A 22,246-nucleotide genomic window follows, 5' to 3' on the forward strand; every position below is an offset into this window, starting at 1 on the left:
GAATTTTGCAGCCAAACAATAAGGAACTCGTAACCAATCTATGAACACTTCGTATTACCAATTGTTGCAGCGCGCAACCCGATCCCAAAACATAATAACTTTGTTGCAGTGTGCAACCTGATCCATATCATTCATCACTGTTGCGGCATGCAACCCGATCCAATTATATTATTGTTGCGGCGTGTAACCCGAACCAAATATAGTATTGTTGCGGCGTGCAACCCGATCCAAATATAATATTGTTGCGGCGTGCAACCCGATTCAAATACAATATTGTTGCGGCATGCAACTTGATCTCAATATACAATTTAACACCAATCACACTGGAGCCCCGACAAGGGAACAATAAGGGAATAACAAAATCCCGGCAAGGGAATCAATAACAATATAATAGAATCAAGTAACAACAGAAAATAAGTAAATAAACGTAAAGGACAACATAACTCAATTATCTGCAAGATTCAGGAAAATCAAGGACAAGTACACGACATCACCCTTCGTGCTTTAACACTCTTTTACCAAAACAATACTCACAAGAAATAAGGGTAAGGAAATAAATGAAGTCACAATAAAATCCCGTCAATGGAACAACAATACAACAATCGAATTCCGACGAGGGAACAATATCAAAAATCCTCTTCTCTTTTCCTTTTCACATTTACTTCACAACTCACTTCACAACTTGAGCCAATGCTCTATAGGGTTCAATTGCCAATTATTCTTCCACAATTCATTTTACAACTTGAGTCAGCGCTCTTCAATATTCAAATTCCAATATTACTTCCATGAGCCTTGCTCAACAATAGAAATCCTCACAAAAGGCATGAACAATACAAACGAAATCACATTAATCATAGTATGAGACTCACGAGCATGCTTGATACCAACGTATAGATACTTGTCACCATGCCTATACGTCGTACTCAACAAATAACACATAGCAAATAGAACGCAACTCCTAATCCCTCAATCTAAGGTTAGACCGAAACGTACCTCGATGTCACGAACACAATTCAAGCCTCTACTATCGCTTTACCTCTTGATTCCATCACCAATTCGCTCGTATCTAGACACAAGTTACACAATTACATCAATAAATGCTAAATGAATCAATTCTAATGCATGAAAATGAGTTTTCTAAAGTTTTACCCAAAAGGTCAAAAAATCTCCCCCGGGCCCACATGGCCAAAACCCGAGGTTCGAACCAAAACCCGATTACCCATTCCCCCACGAACCCAAATATATAATTTATTTTGAAATCGAACCTCAAATTGAGGTCCAAATCTCCAATTTTTGAAAAATCTAGGTTCTACCCAAAACACCCAATTTTTCCCATGAAAATCATTAATTTTGAGTTGAAATCATGTGAAAAGATGTTAATGATTGAAGAAAACGAGTTAAATGCGAACACTGTGTCGCATTTGCGACGACTGGCTAAGAGGGGGAAGCATCGCATTTGCGATAGGTCCCTCGCAATTGCGAGGTAGCTGGATTGGGCCATTGTTCGCATTTGCGACAAGGCCTTCGCATTTACGAACTCGCATTTGCGAGATGCGAAGCCCGCAGGTCTGCAATGCAACAGCTGAAGGTCTGCAATTTTTCCAAGTCCAAAATCCACCCCGTGGCCTATCCAAAACTCACCCGAGCCCTCGGGCTCCAAACCAAACATACACACCAACCTAAAAACATCATACGGACTCGCTCGTGCATTCAAATCACTAAAATAACATCAACAACTATGAATTTAACATCAAAATCATGAAATTTCTTAAGAACTTTAAACTATCCAATTTTCTCAAAAATGATCTGATTCATGCCGTTTCAAGTCCGTTTCTTATCAAATTTCACAGACTTATCTTAAATCATATATAAGATCTGTACGGGGCTCCGGAACCAAAATACCGGCCCGATACCATCAAGTTCTAAACTCATTTCATTTCTAAAACTCAGAAATAATTTCAGAAAATAATTTTCTTTAAAAATTCATTTCTCGGGCTTGAGACCTCAGAATTCGATTCCGGACATACGGCCAAGTCCCATATTTTCCTACGGACCCTCCGGGACCGTCAAATCACGGTTCCGGGTCCGTTTACTCAAAATGCTGACCGAAGTCAAATCAATTCATTTTAAAGGCAAAATTCATCATTTTTCACAGATTTTCACATAATGGTTTTCCGGCTACGCGCCCAGACTGCGCACGCAAATCAAAGTGAAAGAGATTTTTAAGGCCTCGAATGCAGAATTTATTTTTAAAACAAGTGATTACCTTTTGGGTCATCACACAATAAAAACGAGAAGAATGGACCACTGTACCTACAAAATAAGGCACATAGCACGAAATGTTCGTAAAAGATAAAAATGCAATCCAAATTTAAATGATTACAAGCAAGCATGTGAACAGAAGCGTATTTGCTTCTTCATACTTCTAACAATACAAAATTTATTTATCTACTTAACAAGGGGTGTACCGGATTCAACTGAACTCATAACTTTTAATGCGGTGCATGAATTCATGTGTAAAAATTTATTGAAATTGTAATAAATAGTACTATAATATATATGAACTCATAACTTTAAAAAATATAATGAATACTTACCCACAATCTTTTCATTCTTTCCGATTTTTGTGGCTTAAGTTTCCAAAATAAGACAAGAAGAGAACCATTAAGTCCAAACCCCAGCCTCGAGAAATGTATAACTTTGGGGCAACGCACCAATTGAGGCTAAAAAAAATAACTAGAATATGCACGTTTCTATAAACCAACTTTTGGCTGTTTTCCCCTTTTGGGCAACCATGATTCCAACAATATGAACACCATATTGTCACTAACAATAGCAAGTTAGAGATTATTCAAGGTCTATTAGAAATAGCCTTTTTACCTGCATAAAAAATATCCATAAATTTTACCTGTGGAACTATATTAATAATTTGTTTGGTCAAATTTTTAAAATTGGTTTATTTTGAAAAGTGTTTTTTCAATAGTATTTTTTTTCTCAAAAGTAATTTTGGTGAGAAGTAGTTTGTGTTTGATTAATTAATTTGAAAAGCACTTCTAAGCAGCAATTAGTATTTGGCCAAACTTTTAAATAATATTTTTAAGTGTATTTTTCTTAAAAGTGCTTTTGGGGAGAAACTACTTTTTCTGCTTCTGCTCCTCCTAAAAAAACACTCTTTTTTTTCTTCCAAAACTTTGCCAAACACTTCAAATTTGAAGAAGCTTGGCTAAACAGTTTATAAGTATGATTGTTGTAACAATAAGTTAGAGATAAGATGATTTGAATATTATGCTTCGAGTTCAGAATTTTAGTATAAGTTATTTGATTTATTAGGTATGAAATCTATATTTGTAAATATTTAATAAATTTTTTAATATATACATAAAGTTTGAACTAAAATTATTGAATTTAAATAAATTCGTAACATATTAACTATATCCGCCTGACCGCCTCTAGATAGTAAATGGATAGTTAAGTTTTATATCGATATGATAAATAAAGTTAAATGTATAATATATGCTTCCTCTAACTAACAAAAAAGAAAGAAAAAAAGCTCTTGCACACTTTGATTTTGCCGGTATTTTTAATCTTTATTTCAGGTACATATTTCAACTTGTAGTCTTGTACAAAGTATACAAGACTGAACATCTTATGATTATTTTACTTGTTATGTTTGTCAAAAGTAATTAACTTTCCCAAAATATCTGTTATATTAATCTAAGGAAGAATTAATGATCTTTTTTTCTTCAAACTTTACCCTAGAGTGAGTATTTATTGAAGGAAGATCAATGTAATGAAAGATCAAAGCATAAATAAGAGTAAATTAATCAAATAAATCTTATCATTACTATTTTCTTTAGTGCAAAACGCTAATAGGACAAACAAATAGAAACAAAGTACTAAATCAAAGAACCTACGCAGAAGCAATAAGGCAACAAGGCAAATCTAGTAAGGCATTAATATTAACAGCACTTTTCTCGTAAGATCATATGATTTCGTTAAATCTACAAGTATTTTTGCCCGTCTTTTTGTGATGACCTTTTTGCTTTAAAAACCTCTTTTAGCGTCACCTCAATTTGCGTGCGCAATTCGGGCGCGTAGCCGGAAAGCCTAAATGTGAAAATCTGTAAAAAAAAAATTGATAAATTTGACTATAAAATGAATTAATTTGACCTCGGTCAACGTTTTGGGTAAACGGACCCGGACCCGTGATTTGACAATCCCGAAGGGTCCATAGGAAAATATGGGACTTGGGCGTATGCCCGGAACGAATTCCAAGGTCCCAAGCCCGAGAAATGAATTTTTGAAAGAAATTGTTTTCTGAAAAATATAAAGGTTTTTGAAAGTGAAATGTTATGTGAAACCTGTGGTATCGGGCCCGTATTATGGTTCCGAAGCCCGGTACAGATTCAATATGATTTATATGTATTGTCGGTAAAGTTTGGTTACCCATTTGGCGTGATTCGGACCTTAAATGCAAATTTGATGTTTAAAGAAGTTTTGAGAAATTTCATTGATCTTGAGGTTTAATTCGATAGTCATGATGTTATTTTGGTGATTTAAGTACACGAATAAGTCCGTAGGATGTTTTTGAGGTTGTGTGTATATTTGGTTTGGAGCCCCAAGGGCTCGGGTGAGTTTTGGATAGGCCACAGGTGCATTTTGAACTTAGAAAATTGCATGTTTTATGCTGGTGTGTTTCAGACCTGCATTTGCGAAGCCTGTCTCGCAAATGCGAGCCATGCGAGAGGTGGCCTGGGCAGCCTTCTTCGCAAATGCGACACCCGCCTAAATCCCTACAGTCGCAAGTGCGAGCCCCCCAGTCGCAAATGCGACTTCGCAATTGCGATTCACCCTTTGCATTTCCCAACCCAGCAGAGGTCGGGGTTCGCAGTTGCGAACCCCTGTTCACAATTCCCACATCTGAGACCTGCAACTTTTATACTTAGACGATTTTAAACCCATTTTTCATATCCTCTCAAGACATAAACACGCTAGAGTGATTTTTCAAAGGCTTCTTCTTCTCCAAATCAATGGTAAGTCGTTTTTAACTCATGTTCTTCAATCATTAACATCTTTTAACATGATTTCAACTTAAAATCAATGACTTCCATGGGGGAAATTGGGTGTTTGGGGAAGAACCTAGGTTTTTCAAAAATTGGGGATTTGGACCTCGATTTGAGGTCCGATTTCAAAACATATATTTGGGTTCGTGGGGGAATGAATAATCGGGTTTTGGTTCGAACCTCGGGTTTTGACCATGCGGGCCCGTGAGCAATTTTTGAATTTTTGGGCAAAACTTTGGAAAACTCATTTTCATGCATTCAAATTGATTCATTTAGCGTTTATTGATGTAATTAAGTAACTTGTGACTAGATACGAGCGAATTGGTGGTGGAATCACGAGGTAAAGCTATAATTAGGGCTTGAATTGTGTTCGTGGCATCGAGGTAAGTGTTTGGTCTAACCTTAGCTTGAAGGATTAGGAGTTGTCTCCTATTTGCTATTTGTTTCTTGTTGAGTACGACATATATGCATGGTGACGAGTATTTATACATTGGTGTCGAGCATGACCGTGAGTCTTATATTGTGATTTTCATGACTTCGTTATGTTATTCATGCCTTGATAAAGGTTTCTATTGTTGTGTAAAGTTTGTGGAAAGAATTGTGACCTATGACCATTGAGGATCGTTGGCTCAAGTTGTATAACGAATTGTGAAAGTATAAGTGATAATTGAAACTCTAGAGCATTGGTTCGAGTTGTGAAGTGAATTGTGAAGTAAATGTGAGAAAGAGAAAAGATCGTTATGTTGCCCCTTGCCGGGCTATTGTTGAGTTGTGGTTCCCCTTCATTGTGTTCTTAATTGATATTACGGATGTTTAGGTTGATGATTCTTTGTGTTAGGTGTTGTAACAAGCTTAGTTATAGCTGAGGTAGTTAGGTGTTGTAACAAGTCTGGTTGTAGCTGAGGTAGTTAGGTGTTGTAACAAGTTTGATTATAGTTGAGGTAGTTAGATGTTGTAACCAGTTGGGTTATAGCTGAGGTAGTTAGGTGTTGTAACAAGTTTGGTTATAGCTGAGGTAGTTAGATGTTGTAACGAGTTTGGTTATAGCTGTTTCTCCCTTGCCGGGATATTGTTTGTTGATATTATTTTTCCCTTGTCGGGATTCCTTGTGATTATTGTTGGCTTGTACATGAGAGCGGGTGATAAGCCTACCACAAGATATAATGAAATAGGAGCGGGTGGTACGCCTACCACAAAATATAATGAAATGGGAGTGGGTGGTATGCCTACCACAAGATATAATAAAATGGAAGCGGGTGGTACGCCTACCACGAGATAAATGAAATCGGAGCGGGTGGCACGCCTGCCACGAGATAAATGAAATGGGAGCGGGTGGCACGCCTGCCACGAGATATAATAAAATGGGAGCGGGTGGCACGCCTGCCACGAGATACAGGAAATGAGATCGGGTTGCACGCCTGCAACAAGATGTGAAAAAAAAGTGAAATCTGCCTTTATTTTCCTTATTCTTGTTAGTGGTTGAATTTTGATTCCTTTATAGTTCTCTTGATATTCTGTTTTTACCTGTTATTCCCCGAAGCATGTTTCCCCTCCCATCTTTACTTATTTATTTCCGTATTTCTTTTCTGCTATATATATTTGAAATGCACAGGTTTATTTGATTGTCTGGTTCTAGCCTCGTCACTACTTCACCGAGGTTAGGCTAGGCACTTACCAGCACATGTGGTCGGTTGTGCTGATACTACACTCTGAACTCTTTTGTGCAGACCCCAGTGTTGTGAACTTCGGACCGCAGTGAGATTGCTGATTCTTAATCATCAGGCGACCCGAGGTAGTCCTGCAAGCGCCCGCAGGCCTTGGCGTCTCCTTCTATCTACTATTCATGTTTCTTTCTTGCATTTCTAGAGACAGTGTTGTATTTATTCCTTTCAGACCCTTTATTTGAAGTATTCTTAGACCGTCTGTGAAACTGTGACACCAGTTCTGGGTAGTCGAGACTCAAATAGTTGTATTAGATATTCATGTTCGGATAGCTTATTGTTTCTTTCTTCCGCTTGTGTTAAATTCCGTTGTTTAAATGTTATTATTTCGAAATTGTTAATGAATATAAAATGGGTAAAAAGGTAAATTGTGCAATTAATTGGCTTGCCTAACTCATACTAGTAGGCGTCATCACGACTCCCGAGGGTGAGAATCCGGGTCGTGACACTTTTTCACTTGTCTTTGAATAAGTTTCATTGCTTCATATGTGAATGAATCTTATTTTATAAGTATGTATGTTTTACTATTTCTTGTGTCGTAATTGATAGAGTTTTTTCTGAAATTATCATTCCAACTTTTACGCCCATATTTTTTGGATTAAGAGTTTGCTCAACGAAGATTGGGATCGTACAGGACTGGGCATATATCGGATAAAATCGATAACTCGAATCGTTAATTTTTTATTGGGTTATTGATATCGGGTTATTGGGTTAACGGTTCGGTAACGGTTTAGAATTTTTTTACTATTGGGTTATCGGTTCGGGCCTCGGTTTGCCAATTTTGTTAATGGGTTAACCGATAACCCAATAAGAATTAATAAAATTACGACTTTATCCTTAAGTATATACAAATGCTAGGGCTTCAGTTCATTCACTCCTATTCTTTCTCAACCCCACTCTTCAGTTGTTTCATCTTCATTCTTCATAGACCTTACTAGTTACTCCTAGCGTAAGTCTTTAGTATGTATATGTGAATTCTTCTCTTTTTTACTTAACTCCGGTGAATTGTCTTTTCTTTTTTGCTTAACTCTTGATTGAGTTATCTTATCGGGTAAACCGATAACCAAACCGATAATGATTGATAACCGATTAACCGATACCCGATACCCTGATATCTTATCGATTCGGTTATCGGTTTATCAAATTTGTAAACCGATAACCGATATGCTAAACCGATAATATTCGTAACCGAACCGAACCGACCGATGCCCACCCCTAGGATCGTAGGCCGATTTTTTTGACCGAGACATCATGGCTTAGTCTTCTTGCACGACAACTACTTATGATACAAATATATCTCAGAACATTGGTTAATATGATACAAATATATCTCAGAACATTGGTTAACTTTACAAGGTTTTGCATTAAACAGCGTATTAAAATTTTCCAAAAAAACAGAAAAAGAAAAAGAAAAAGAAAAAGAAGAAGCTTTGAAAACTTAAAAATGTCTACTAGCTCTCTATGGGAATATATAGGTGTAAAGATTAAAGTACTTCATATGTCTTCTTCGGATTAATGAAAGTGATCCAATGCAAAAGTAAGGAAGGAAGGATTAACCCAAATAGTCGATCACTTAACCGCTTAAACTAAAAATAGCCGATTAAAGTATAATATATACATAATTTATGTATTATATGTGTATAATTAATGTATAATTTATATATATGGCTAGAAAAAATTCATTGCATTTATATTCCTATCCTCCTCTTCTGTTATACATACTAAGCAACTAGCAAGAGAGACAGAGGGGTTTTAGACTGTATTTTCTTGTCTTTATTTCGAAATAAAAGGCCTCCCGACTTTTAATCTTCCCCCACCCGAAAAAATGGGAGAAATTAAAAAATAGCCAGATTTACAAGTGGTCATTCAAAAATAGTCACAATTTCAAAAGTAATCGAAATTTAGCCACTTTTTATGTAAAGATAAATCTGAACGAAAACACTGTTCAAAATCCGGAAAATACTCCATCATAATATATTGGAGTTCCAGCATAAGTATACTAGAATTCCAACATATTATAATGGAGTTCCAACATAAGTATACTAAAACTCCAGCATAATATACTGGAGTTCCAATATAATATATCGGTCTAGCATAATATGCTGGAAGTTCATACACAAGTGCTCCAATCTCCAGTATATTATGCTGGAACTTTCCGCGAGTTGGTGTTCCAGCATAATATGTTGGAAGTTCATACACATGTGCACCGATCTCCAGTATATTATGCTGGATCGGTCCCTGTTGTAGCAAAATAATGGCTATTTTTCAATGACTTTACAAACGTTGGCTATTTTTGAATGATCCGTCCAAAAAATGGCTAATCCGTGCTATTTTTACAGAAAAAAAATGGGAAATAGCCACTTTTTTCGGAAATCTAATTGATATTGTTATTTTAAATTTATTTAATATTTAGCCGCTTTTTGATGCAAAAATAAATTTTGAACAAACAATGCCCCTAGATAAAATACGAAAAACTTCCAGAAATTTGCTTGGAGTTTGAAAGTTGGGGAGTTTGAAATGGACATTTGAACTTTAGGAATTTTTCGAACTCCAAGATATTGTGATGAAGTTCCATTTGTCAAAAGCTTCGAATTCCAGCATTTTGCTGGAGTTTCGTATTTTAGAGAGGATATTTTATTCAAATGTTAATTTCATCTTTAAAAGTATTTTATTTTTTATTAAATTTCAAATAGGGGCTGAATATTAACAAGCGATGAAATGCACAAATAACCCTCAAAAGTAGATGATATTGAATTTTTGTCCTCGCTTGTCCCATTGGCAGAACTTCAAATATAACAAGTGTTGCCCCTCGCTTGTCCTATGAACAATAATTATAACTTTTAACCTTGAACTCCTGCTCAAGTGGCAAATGAGGGTCAAAACTTAAAAATCACCCCAAAAAAGTGTCATATTTCTACAATTCAAAAACTGGCCATCCGGGCTAATTTTTACGTTTACTAGTCTCCAATCCAACAGGTGAAGGAACATTTCGGCCCATCTACTAGGCCCACAAATGAGAATTGTTGAGAACTGACCAATGGTTCCTGCGATTTTCAGTTCATCGGCAAAACCCTTACATCTTTCTGTGTATGTAGTATTTGTATTTGTTCGTGATTTTACACCCAAAGCAGGGCTTAACTAGGGATCTCACCCATCACCATGTCTTCTACCCTCGAAATCGAAGCTCGAGAGTAAGTTTCTAATTCTCTGTTTGTTTATATATGTTTGCATCATAAATATTATGCATGAATTTTAGAATTTGAAATGAGCCCTAATAGAGCTTAATGGGTATTTTTATTGATATAAGAGAGTAATGTGATACAGAAGTCTTATTTGTTACACATGGTGCCCCATGACTAAAGAAATTTGCTTAATCTGACCAAAAATAAAAATTGCAGCTTTAATAGTAGTTTCCTGTACTTTAATCTTCTCAGAAAAGATGAGCTGAATGGATACAGAGGATTCATATAGTCAGCCCATGTGGTTGGGGTGTAGTTGATTGATTTATAATGTTTGTGAGATAGAGATACTGATTAGGATATATCTTAGGCAAAGTAATATAGAGGGTGCTACTATTAAAGCTCCAATTTTTGCTTTGCTTTTGGTGAGGTTAAGCAAGGCACCGCGTATAATAAAGAAGACTTCTTGCAGCATTTGTGATGTGCTTTTACCTTAATGTTAGTCAGGATAAGCAAAAGTTTTGTTATGTAGCACCTTGTGTAACAAGAAGATTCTTGCAGCGGCCGTTGCGTTTACCCAACCCTTTTTTTTGCGCACATTACTGGATAAATGTTGCTCTTGAAGTGTTGCATGTATAAGTAGCAGTTCTAACTAGTTGCGCCCTTTTTTTTTTTGATAAGTAAGTTGAGCCATTTGCTGTTAGGACCATTTTGCTTTCCCAAGAAGACCGTTTTGCATTGTTCTCATTTAAGATATTACCTTTGCAGACATATCAATTTGAAACAGCATAAGAGTATCTTATCCTTATTGTTGTATGTGAGAGATAATGTTATCTTTCTTTCTTGCAGTGTCATTAAGATAGTTCTTCAATTCTGCAAGGAGAATTCTCTGCATCAAACTTTCAAGACATTGCAAAATGAGTGCCAGGTTTCTCTTAATACTGTGGACAGCCTTGAAACCTTCATAGCCGATATTAATAGTGGGAGATGGGATGCAGTACTACCTCAAGTTGCACAATTAAAGCTTCCGAGAAAGATACTGGAGGACTTATATGAGCAGGTCTGCACGTATCATTCTTTCAAAGAAGCATTTTAAATTGTGTGTTTTATGCTTATTATCCTCTTGTTTTTTTGTTTGTTTTTGTTTTTGTTTTGTTGTGTGTGTGTGGAATAAAAATTGCTTGAGAGTTGTATAAATGTTTGATGTGAGAGTGAATAGATTTTCGGTTTAATATTGTACTCTTTTCTTGTTTAAGCAAAAAACATGCATTTTTCTTGTCTGGTTTCTTGTTTCTCTTGATTGCTGTAGTTCCATATCGCTGCTCTTTATTCAGATGAACTTCAGCTTGGCAGAAAAATATTAAGTGCAAATATTGCTTTGTTTTCTTGGTTTTCTCTGAAGTATTTGATCACCTTTTTACTGTCTTTGTTCAATGCAATCTTTTTTGCTCCTGACTCTTTCCGTTGCCTGATAGATTGTTTTGGAGATGATTGAACTTCGAGAGATGGATACTGCACGGGCTATTTTAAGGCAAACCAATGTGATGGGTGTCATGAAACAGGAGCAACCAGAAAGATATTTGCGGCTCGAACATCTACTAGTTCGGACTTACTTTGATCCACATGAGGTTAGATTCATTCTTTAAAATAAATGATTAAGCTATGTGTGTCCCTTTTTTTTGCGCTAGTTGAGATTTGAACATCCTCAGTGCTGTTGTTTGTTTTATTCACGTGTATGTTATGTCAACTGGACAAGTATATGTGTTTTACTTTGATTCTACTTGTGTTCAACCTCCTGTTAGATCTCTGTTGGTGCGAAAGAATTGGCTTTCTTCTCTTGGTTGTCTGCTGCATTCTTAACTGCTTGAAGTTATCTTGATACCCTTGACTTGAGGTTTGACTGGATGTTGCTTTTGACCTTGCCTGCAAATGTTATATGTGCAGGCTTATAATGATTCAACCAAGGAGAAAAGACGTGCCCAAATTGCCCAAGGTTTCCAAAAATTGCACTTTGCTTAGATTGATAAAACATTTAGTTTGAAAAAAAATCTATAATGAAGGAATTTGCAATGTGTTCTATGCTGGTTTACATGTAGCACTGGAGCAAGTTTTATGAGAACAGCAGTTTCATTTAAGTACTCGGCGTAAACCAAATTTAGCAATCTGTCTTGATAGATGCACGGTGCCATGAAGAATCCAAAGGCCATTAACATGTTAAACTCTTCAAATAGGGATTGAAAGATTACCTGAGACGTGATTTGAAGTATAATCCTGAAAGTAGTTTCTGTAAGGTTCCTGCCAAGTAAAGGGAAATGTACTTTTCCTAAGGCCCACTACGTAAAAAGGCCCATCTTACTATCTCTCCTATTACTTTATCCCACCAGATTAACATCTTCTTATTGCAATTCCTCCTATGATCCGTCTATAGTCTAATCTATGTGTTCTTTTAATATGTTATATTCTGAGATCTGTGTATCTGCATAGCAATGCCATTATACTGGTCCTCCGCGTCTTTATAATTGGTTAAGAAGTACAATTACGTTAATTCAACACGACTAAATAGGGCTGAGCAGTTGATGATATTTCAGGGTTGAAATGGTTGGAATGCTGTAATGTCAATTATATATACTTAATTCATAATTTGGTATTTATACACTTAAGATTATAACATATCTTCTTTGGTTGCATTGCAGCACTTTCAGCTGAGGTTTCTGTTGTTCCACCATCGCGTTTAACGGCTTTGATTGGTCAAGCCTTGAAGTGGCAGCAGCATCAAGGTGAGATATACAATCTCATCTTTAGATTTTTGATTGACGTGTTAGTAACTTCTGAGAATTTTCACTTTATTGAAGAGTAAACTAACGTTGGTAATTTTTGAGGACATCAAAATTGATAATTGCCTTTTATTTTCCTTATAAAATAAAATGGTAATTGTTCATAGAGTTGTTAAGTTTGGCTAGTATTTCACGCACCAAAAAATGATCATCCTGTGGAGAGATGACTTTTGGGCTCAATGAGTTTATGCTCCTTCTCTGCCTTCCAATTTCTCTTGGGGGGGGGGGGCAGGGAGAGGTGGTTGTTGGTTCTCAGGAACTCAGGTTTACTGCTAGTTTGTTAACTGCTTCAAATTCTTAGTTTAGTATTTACTCTTAATATTTTGATATTTGTGAAATAAGAGAGTACATCTTCTACCTACAGTTATTGCAAGATGATCATATTGGATCTTCTAAGGCTATAAGGTTCATTCATAAGAAAGGCATCTTCTACCCGCAATTAATAACAATTTTTTGTTCTCCAAGTCCAGATGCATGTCTTGATAGAATTTACATATTGCATCAGTCAATCGTGAACATGCCTATTTTAGATAAAGCTTAAATTTGTTAAAGAAGGATGAAATTCCCCATATCTTGTGTCAAGTGTCTAATAAAACTTCTAATGCTTCCAGTGGTGTGACTTTGCATAATAGGTGAATTAGGTTTTTGCTAACATAACCCTATAATGACTTTTATACCATGTATGTTATTTTCTTCTGGCTCTTTTCAGGTTTACTTCCACCTGGAACACAATTTGATCTATTCCGAGGTACAGCTGCTATGAAACAAGATGAAGAGGATATGTATCCAACAACACTCGGCCACACTATTAAGGTTTGTTGTATTACGTTAAACTCATATTTGTTTGCTGTTAGATGGAAACTGTGTGTTGCATGTTAGGGTGGTTATAACTTCATCAAAGAGCTTTCGTTGTTGAAACATCAAACTGTCAATGCTTGGAAATTGCTCTAGAAGTCCCTGTGAAATCAAAAACATGGGGACCTAGATTTATTCAATTTTTTTATTTTTTGCTTTTCATTCTCATGTGAAACTGCTCTCAGCTGGTTAATCACCTTCATGCCTGTGTATCTCTCTGTTTTTCTTTTTAATGGTGTCCTCTGGTACCAGGCTTCTCACTTAGATATGTGTGTCGAGCTTTTTCCCTAATCTCTCTCTGTTTGTTTCTTTTCAAGTTTATTTCTTATGTGTGTATTGTCCTTTGGATAACCATTGTTGTTTTTGTGAAACTATGTTCTATGCTTTTCTTCCTAATATAAAAAAAAATATTGTGTCCAAAGTCCAAACAAGTTCTCCTCAAAATGCAAAGAATTAAATGACATCTCAGGAAGTCACAAAAGTATGATAATGGGAAACAGTTAGAAATCCTCAATGTTCTGATAACACGGGTATCTATGTTTGCCTTCTTTTCTTTTTCACCGTTATCTGTTTAAATTTGACAGAAGAAGTACACAAATAAATAAGAAAACTTGGAACACCACCCCTTTAGTGATTTGGTGGACTATTACACTAGAATTTTTGAGAGCAAATTGGAGCCTGTTATTAGCATTAAGGACAGATGCATATCTTTACTACTTTTTTGGTGCTACGTGGCTGTTGCATATAGACACCATGTTGGGCTTCTTGAGCTCATTACATAGACACCATGATGATATCTTTATTACTCAAGTTCTTCCTCTTGGATGCACGCAACATTTATAATGTGCATGAACTAGGAAATGATTAATCTCACCTGATATATGCTGAGCTTTAAATTCGTAGGTGTTATTTCTTAGTCCTTGTACACTCGTTGTACTATAGCACAGTCCATATATTTTTTAGAAAATCTTTCTGGAGCTGTTTCGTTTTTCCTTTCAAGCTTTCTCTCCTTTTTTCCTTTTCGGGAGTAATAAGCGGGTGTGAATAAGAAATTTAAAGATGATAATTTTATTTCTCTAGTGGATTTTGTCCTACAGTTTGGGAAGAAGAGTCATCCAGAATGTTCTAGGTTCTCACCTGATGGACAATTCCTTGTCTCATGCTCAGTTGATGGATTTATTGAGGTATACTAAACCTAAGTCTCTCCGAATGCTCACTTTTACCTTTTTCATTTCTTTTATTTTAACTGATGGTATAGTGTTGATTCAAATTTATTCTTATTTGATTCACCAGGTATGGGACCACATAAGTGGAAAACTGAAGAAGGATCTTCAATATCAGGCTGATGTGAGTTATACATTTACTATTTCTTAACGAGTTTCATCTTAATTTTTTGGGCTTTAGTTTCTACTTTCTTTGAATCCTAGCATAATTCCATGGTTGTTTCATCTCTGTATGTTATTATTGGTGCTTATGTTGTTGCTGGAACCTTTACTCCATCTGGCAAGTGCAGTTGTGAAGATATAGTATATCTCAGTTGTATGCAGCTAGTTGTCTTGTGAATTGCCTTAAGCAAGTCTTATCACTTATCTACTTCTCCAATATGTTCCTTCATAAATGTCAATACGCAAAGTTGTTCAAATCTGAATATTAGTTGTTTTTATAAAAAGGGATGTACGCTGTTTGTTACCTATAAATATAGGCTTATCTCTTTTCCCATGTTTTTCTCCCCCTTTTTTGGTTTGGGGGGTTGGGGGTATAAGGGGTTTGAATCTCACTTTTAGAATACCTAATCATATGGTTCGGCTTTCCTACTGGTGCTTTTGTCATTGTCTTTTTTTGAATTTTTTTTAATCATGATACATTTCTTATTATTTGGGTGTATAATTAATTGGGTGTATAATTAATTTCTCATCAGGCTGTTTGGTGGAAAGAGACGTCCTGGAATTGCCACTTTGTATTTTTGAATTTGTATCGTCTATCTTGCTGGGTTCCTGCATCTTCCATTTGTCTAATCAGCAGCTGTTTTGTATTAACCTGCCCATGTTAGGCGGATGATCTCTGAAAGAGGACTTGGTTATCTTGATGCATTTGAATTTGTCTTTAGCTATTGTTTGACTTGGGATGTTCATGCATGTGGTGAATCTTTTGTATTTTCTGACTTGCTGAATATTTATGTAGGAAACTTTTATGATGCATGATGATGCTGTCCTTTGTGTTGATTTTAGCAGAGACTCGGAGATGCTTGCATCTGGGTCACAAGATGGAAAAATAAAGGTAAAGGTTTAGTTCCTGATCAGCTCTATTCAATAAAACCTTTCTAATTCGTATTATCTTCGTCCTGCCCATTGACCGCTGGGAGAACTGAGACACTTGAGGAAGTCTTGAGCTGTTTGTTTGACATTGTTACGCTGTAATTGCACTTCAGATAAGTTTTATGTAAAATGCAGTTTAATGCTGGCGCCCCAAATAATAACATGCTGGAGCATTGAAACGAAGAAATATATTCTGTTGCTTCATATGTATAATCATTCGAAAGCAGCTTTATAAAGCTCCTTAATATTTCCATAAAGATCCTTATAGTTTACTTATCACAAAAAAGACAAAAGTCCTTAACGTTTGTAGGAGCTGGAGAAGGACTCCATAATCAATGAAAAGAGAGAAGGATAAAAAAAACCCATAATGGCTGTTTTTGCTTAAGCTTACCTGTTGGATCAGAAACTTTAATTACTGAATCAACTCAAGAGTCCAAGTTGTCTAATTTATGACGCATCCTCCATATGCCTCTTCATATGACTTTATTTTAACCGTCCAAGTTGTCCAAGTTGTTGCTGTGCAGCTACTTCTCTGTACAGTTTGTTACTCTTTGTTGTCTTCTGTTTTTTTTTCTCTTTTTGTTTTCCTATGTCAACGTGTTAGATCTGGTTTTGGCTTGCTAGTTCTTATGTTTACTATGTGTGATAGGTTTGGCGTATAAGGACTGGTCAGTGCTTGCGCCGTCTTGAACGTGCACATTCACAGGGTGTCACCAGTCTTGTCTTCTCTCGAGATGGAAGTCAGATCTTAAGCACATCCTTTGACAGCACAGCAAGGTTTTTAATCTTTGACCATTTGCTGTGATGGCATGTCTCACTAGATGTTAAGACACAGTGGTTTTGGCTAAATGATATCCTCAGATGCAGTCATCACCTTCTCTCTCTTGGGAAAAGGGAAATAAACTGAAAAATAAAACGTCTGCATAGCCATAAATGGTCTGCTGTTGGTCTTAGTTGGGAGAAGCATGCCTGATATCTCTGTTTCATCTGTTGTAGAATTCATGGTCTGAAGTCAGGTAAATTGTTAAAGGAATTCCGCGGGCATTCATCTTATGTGAATGATGCCATCTTTAACAATGATGGATCTCGAGTCATCACCGCATCTAGTGACGGCTCAGTGAAGGTAAGATTACTGTTTTTCAAGGGATGACTGAGAGAAGCGTGCCATATTTTTTTTCCAATTCTATTTAATTGGGGTTATCTACTCTATTCTGTGTGCATAATTTGTAGTTGCCTCAAAACAGGTCTGGGATGCCAAAACTACAGAGTGTCTGCAGACATTTAGACCACCACCTCCTTTAAGGGTATTCGATTTGCCTGGGGCATATTACTACTATATTATTTATTATGTGTTTGTTTTTCTCAGGATACTTTGTTTTACGAGATTTTGTTTTTTGAACTCGTTTGCTGCTATCTTTTTCTCCTACAGGGTGGTGATGCATCTGTGAATTCTGTCCATCTTTTCCCTAAGAACACAGATCACATTATAGTGTGCAATAAGACGTCATCTATTTATTTGATGACACTTCAAGGACAGGTTAGCATTGTTGTTTGTGGATCATTTTTCTTTCCCATTCTTTAGTTTTTTGTTTTGGAGATTTTCCCTTCGCATAGTCGGGGAAAGGGAGCCTTGGCGTAGCCATAACTGGTAAAGTTGCTGCCATGTGACCAAGAGGTCACGGGTTCGAGCCGTGGAAACAGCCTCTTACAGAAATGTAGGGTAAGGCTGCGTACAATAGACCCTCGCGGTCCGGTCCTTCACCGGACCCCGCGCATAGCGGGAGCTTAGTGCACCGGGATGCCCTTTTATAGTCGGGGAAAGAGGTAACGTCTGCATACACATTACCCTCTCTGATCCCACTTGTGGGATTATACTGAGTTTTGTTATTGTTGTATAGTCAGGGAAAGAAGAGCGAACAAATTGGGAAATGGAAAAACTTCAAGCTGTGACAGACTTTTTTATACTAATCGAAATGTCAAATTCGTTTTCTAAAAGAAAACATAAGGACAATGGACTGAAGTGGAGTTTAATAGAAGAATTCAAATAATAAGTGAACTTATGCTATGCAATTGTCATGTAGGTCGTTAAAAGTTTCTCATCTGGTAAAAGAGAAGGTGGAGACTTTTTGGCTGCTTGTCTATCACCAAAAGGAGAATGGATTTACTGTGTAGGTGAAGACAGGTATAGTTGATATTTAAGTCCCTTGCTTTATGGAGTTTTGAGATTGATGCCATTATTTCTTATTGCTACGGAAAAAGAGAGCAGGAGAGTGTGACTTTGTTGTTACTTGGTGAACTTTGATTTTATTTCATCCTTGAAGATTTCTCTTCTCCTACATATGAAACTTCAAGGACTAGCTGCTATAGATTTGTCTACGATTGAACTTAATTACAATATTATTCATAAATGATCGTGTTATTCTGAAACTACTACTGCTCTCTTGTATCTACTTTTGAACCGCCATTGCTTATAGTACAGTATTACAGTGGAAATATCTTTTTTTTTTTATAAGGTAAAGGTTTTATTGATAAAAGTACCAACATGGTACATAAGATTACACCAGGATCAGACAACACCTATAATAGCATACTATCAGTTACAAGTTGCTTAACATATCCAAAAACTCCATATATTGATCTAGACTTTCAACTAAACAATTTCTTACACGAAAAAAATAAATTTTGAAGACAAGTATTTTTTATTCTAGCAATGTAATTCCTCTTGTCCTCAAAGCAAACATTGTTCCTTTCTTCCCAGATGGTCCAGAAAATGCATAGAGGGATGGTCCACCATAGTTGCTTCTGATTCCTTGATACCTTCTGCCCTTGCTAGCTGACCAGTAAAGATCTTATGTCTGGAGGCATAGTCCACGAAACACCACACAGATTCAAAAAAAGCTCCCAGCACTGTTTAGCAATTTTACAATGGATAAATAGATGATTAACAGTTTCCAACCCTTCTTCACATAAGTATCATCTGTTACTTAGGCAGAATCCCCTTTTTTGTAAATTATCTTGAGTTAAATTGGCTTCTCTGATAGCAACCCACCCAAAACAAGCCACTTTAATAGGTGCTTTGGTTCTCCATAACATTTTCCATGGCCAATTTGATTCATATTGATCATTTTGTTCCTGGAGAAGATGATAACAGCTTTTGACAGTATATCGCAGATCATTGCTTGCTGTCCAAACCATAAGATCCTCCTTGTCTTCCTCCACCACTGTTGTGCCTAGTAATTGGAGTAATTACCCCACTTCTTCCAACTCCCAGTCATTAAAGCCTCTTCTAGGATTTAATTGTCAACCATTAGTAGAATAGAACTCAGCAACAAAACCATCTTTATTCACAGGGCAATTGTACAGGTTTGGAAATCTGTTACTTAAGCTCACATCCCCTAACCATACTTCAGTCCAAAATATCCTTTTTTTCCCCTGCACTCAAAATGTGTCAGTTGTGTGAACTTTATTACGTTGTTGATATTGATATTCAGTGGGGAAGGATTTATCCCATTTATGCTGATGATGTGGTTTGTCTATTCCAACAGAAACTTGTACTGCTTTAGTTATCAGTCAAACAAACTGGAACATCTGATGAAGGTACGCTTTAATTCCGACATTAAGTTTGTCTACCAAATGTTTTTTCCTTATTGTCACAGTACAAGTCATACTTGTAGAGTTAAAACTTTGAGCTTCATAGTGTTATAAATCTCTCTTTTCTTGATTTCTTTATCTCACTTGCTTGCTCACTTAATCATCACTGGGATGTGTACGTATGTACATGAGATGCACGTGTTCACATACACGGATGCTGCCGAGGCTAAATTAAATGTTTTTTCGTTTGTCAAAAGATAATTACAGTGCCAAGAAGATATTGTTTTTTCTCCTTGGCTCATCCTCCTAATACCTTCATTCATGCCAAGAGAAGGGGGGAAATGATAACTTGCTGATGTGTTGTGTGGTTTTCAGTTTCTTACCTAATATTTACATGTAAAATAATGGATACCATGGATGTTTTGGTTTAACACGTCTTATATTACTTCTCACTATACCTCTCCAACCAACCTGCTAGCGAAATAAGAAAATGATAGAAAGGTTAGTTAACTGATTCCGTGGTTATTTCTCTGTAAATTCATCCTCAGTCTCTATTGCACTATCTCATTTTCTTTTTACCAAATCATATTTGTTTTAATCAACATTTATGCAGTGATAATGGTGCATAGACTATTTTCTTTTGTTGCCTCTTAATCCTTCCTAAATAAACTTTTTTACCATTAAGCCCCTTCCCCCTTTCCCTAGCAACAGTAAACATATCTGCCTCCTGCATTCACATGCACATGTATGTACACATATACCTATAGCGGAAATTACTAGTTATGTCAGCCCATAAATAAGTTAGTACAAATATTAGCCAATTCATAAAATACTACCAATATTAGCCAATTAGTTATTTGTAGCCAAAAAAATATCAAATTCTTGCTTTCTTTCGAGTGAGTGTTGTTGGAATAGATTGGATACATCTTAAGGGGTTTAAATCTCAGTTTTGGGATGATTTGGTAGAGTTTTGAGGTGGTTTGAATTGAAAATTTGAAGTAGAAGATAAATATAGAAAGAGATGATGTGTATCACATTCTGTATCATTTGTGTATCACATATTTATCATATTTGTATCAAATGTGTATCCATGTGTACCTATGTGTGAGATACATGCGTGATACATGCGTGATCCATGTGTACCAAATCACTTCCAATCTTCCTCAAATTTTGTATATTGACTCATCTATATATTTTCAATGAATTTCAATCATATATATGTTATCTTTTTATTTTTTTATTTTTTTTTGTATTTCATCACCTTGTTTGTTACCTCATCCATGAAATTTCCTTTGTGTCTAATGTTGCTGATCACGTTTAAAAATATGGAAGGAGATCTTTGCGTGTTACTGTTGGAGAGATAGAATCTTTATTTATTTGAGTTTTCAATTTTTATATGTGCTTGGCTAGTTTTGATAAGTCTATGATTAATGGCTAGAGGTTGGTAAGTTAGGACTTATTTGAGACATTTATGTAAGTTTCCCCGTACTATATTGCATATTGTCAGGTATGGTTGTCGAATATGTTTTTTTTAATCAAGTGATATGGTAGTCATTCTTTGTCAGGGGTGCATTAAGTGTCTAGGTGGGTTTTTAATGTTCTTGGCTTTAGGATCAGGATAAAAAGCTAGTCGCTGAAAGTTATACTTTTCTGCTTTATGGCAGGTACATGAAAAGGAAGTAATTGGTATCACTCACCATCCCCATATAAACCTTGTCGCCACCTATGGAGAAGACTGCACCATGAAGTTATGGAAGCCTTGACACATTCTTTGCCATGTAGTTTCGGTGTAAAATTGGAATAGAGATACCTGTAAGATTGTTTATTGGTGCTGACTTTGGGGTAAAGTTGGGGTTGATTAGTGTGATCTGGTGATAGCCAACTTTTTGTATATGTATATTTATCTCTGATTTTTTTTTAGAACTTTAGTCAATTCAGTTAGATGCCTTGTGCAAATGTCTTCACCATATGTGGAGCCTGTTTTTCTTGATCAAATTTGTTTAAAAACTGACCATTATCGGTCCAATGCACTTGGTTTGAGCTAGGATCCCATTTTTGGGTGCTAATTGTTTTTAGGATCTTTCTTCAATGAATCTCCATTGTGTAGGAGACAAATAAAATGCCTCTAAAACTAATTATTTGGGGTAAGAATAAGTGCGACATCTCTCTATAAGAGGAGAGAAACCACGTACGTTACACTCCAAAACTATATGGAGCTCTTCAAAAAGACCTGTATTGTCTATACAGAGAAATTGGAAAATACAAATATTCAAGTTTGTGTTATACAACCTAACGGTAATTGACATGAAATTAAGTATACTTGCACTTCACGTAGTTAGCACGAAGGTAATAACAGAAGATTCAAGTCAAACATAAAGGCCAGTAGTAGTAAATACGAAGCAACCGTCCCAACTGTCCCCAACACACAAAAATAAGCATTTCTGCATGCACATCATAAAAAATAAAAAGGGCAGCCGGGTGAACTAAGCTCCCGCTATGCACGGGGTCCGGGGAAGAGCTGGACCATAAAGGTCTATTGTATAGAGTCTTACCCTGCATTTCTGCAAGAGGCTGTTTCCACGGATCGAATCCGTGACTTCCTGGTGACATGACAACAGTTTTACCAGTTACGCCAAAGCACATCGTGAAAGAAAAAATGATTTTGCATTTAGTTCTGAGAGTCATAAA

General features: G+C 36.2%; 1 protein-coding gene across 2 annotated transcripts; it reads left to right on the forward strand.

Moving 5' to 3' along the window:
• Positions 1 to 9,811: 9,811 nt before the first annotated feature.
• Positions 9,812 to 21,647, forward strand: LOC104240642 (suppressor of mec-8 and unc-52 protein homolog 1). 2 transcript variants are annotated; one of them, XM_009795506.2, is made up of 17 exons: positions 9,812 to 9,975; positions 10,813 to 11,023; positions 11,439 to 11,591; positions 11,908 to 11,956; positions 12,657 to 12,740; positions 13,507 to 13,610; positions 14,750 to 14,836; positions 14,946 to 14,999; positions 15,571 to 15,623; positions 15,884 to 15,929; positions 16,617 to 16,744; positions 16,964 to 17,090; positions 17,212 to 17,271; positions 17,397 to 17,504; positions 18,049 to 18,149; positions 19,513 to 19,564; positions 21,223 to 21,647. In XM_009795506.2, exons 1-17 carry the CDS (start codon positions 9,944 to 9,946, stop codon positions 21,319 to 21,321), a joined length of 1,548 nt encoding a protein of 515 aa, XP_009793808.1. In that variant the 5' UTR covers positions 9,812 to 9,943; the 3' UTR covers positions 21,322 to 21,647. The 2 variants fall into 2 exon arrangements, with proteins under 2 accessions (XP_009793808.1, XP_009793809.1); XM_009795507.2 differs by lacking the exon at positions 15,571 to 15,623 and having other exon boundaries at positions 9,813 to 9,975; positions 15,834 to 15,929.
• The last annotated feature ends 599 nt before the right edge of the window (positions 21,648 to 22,246 follow it).

Source organism: Nicotiana sylvestris, chromosome 6 (genome assembly GCF_000393655.2).
Source record: "Nicotiana sylvestris chromosome 6, ASM39365v2, whole genome shotgun sequence".
NCBI classification, from domain to species: domain Eukaryota; kingdom Viridiplantae; phylum Streptophyta; class Magnoliopsida; order Solanales; family Solanaceae; genus Nicotiana; species Nicotiana sylvestris.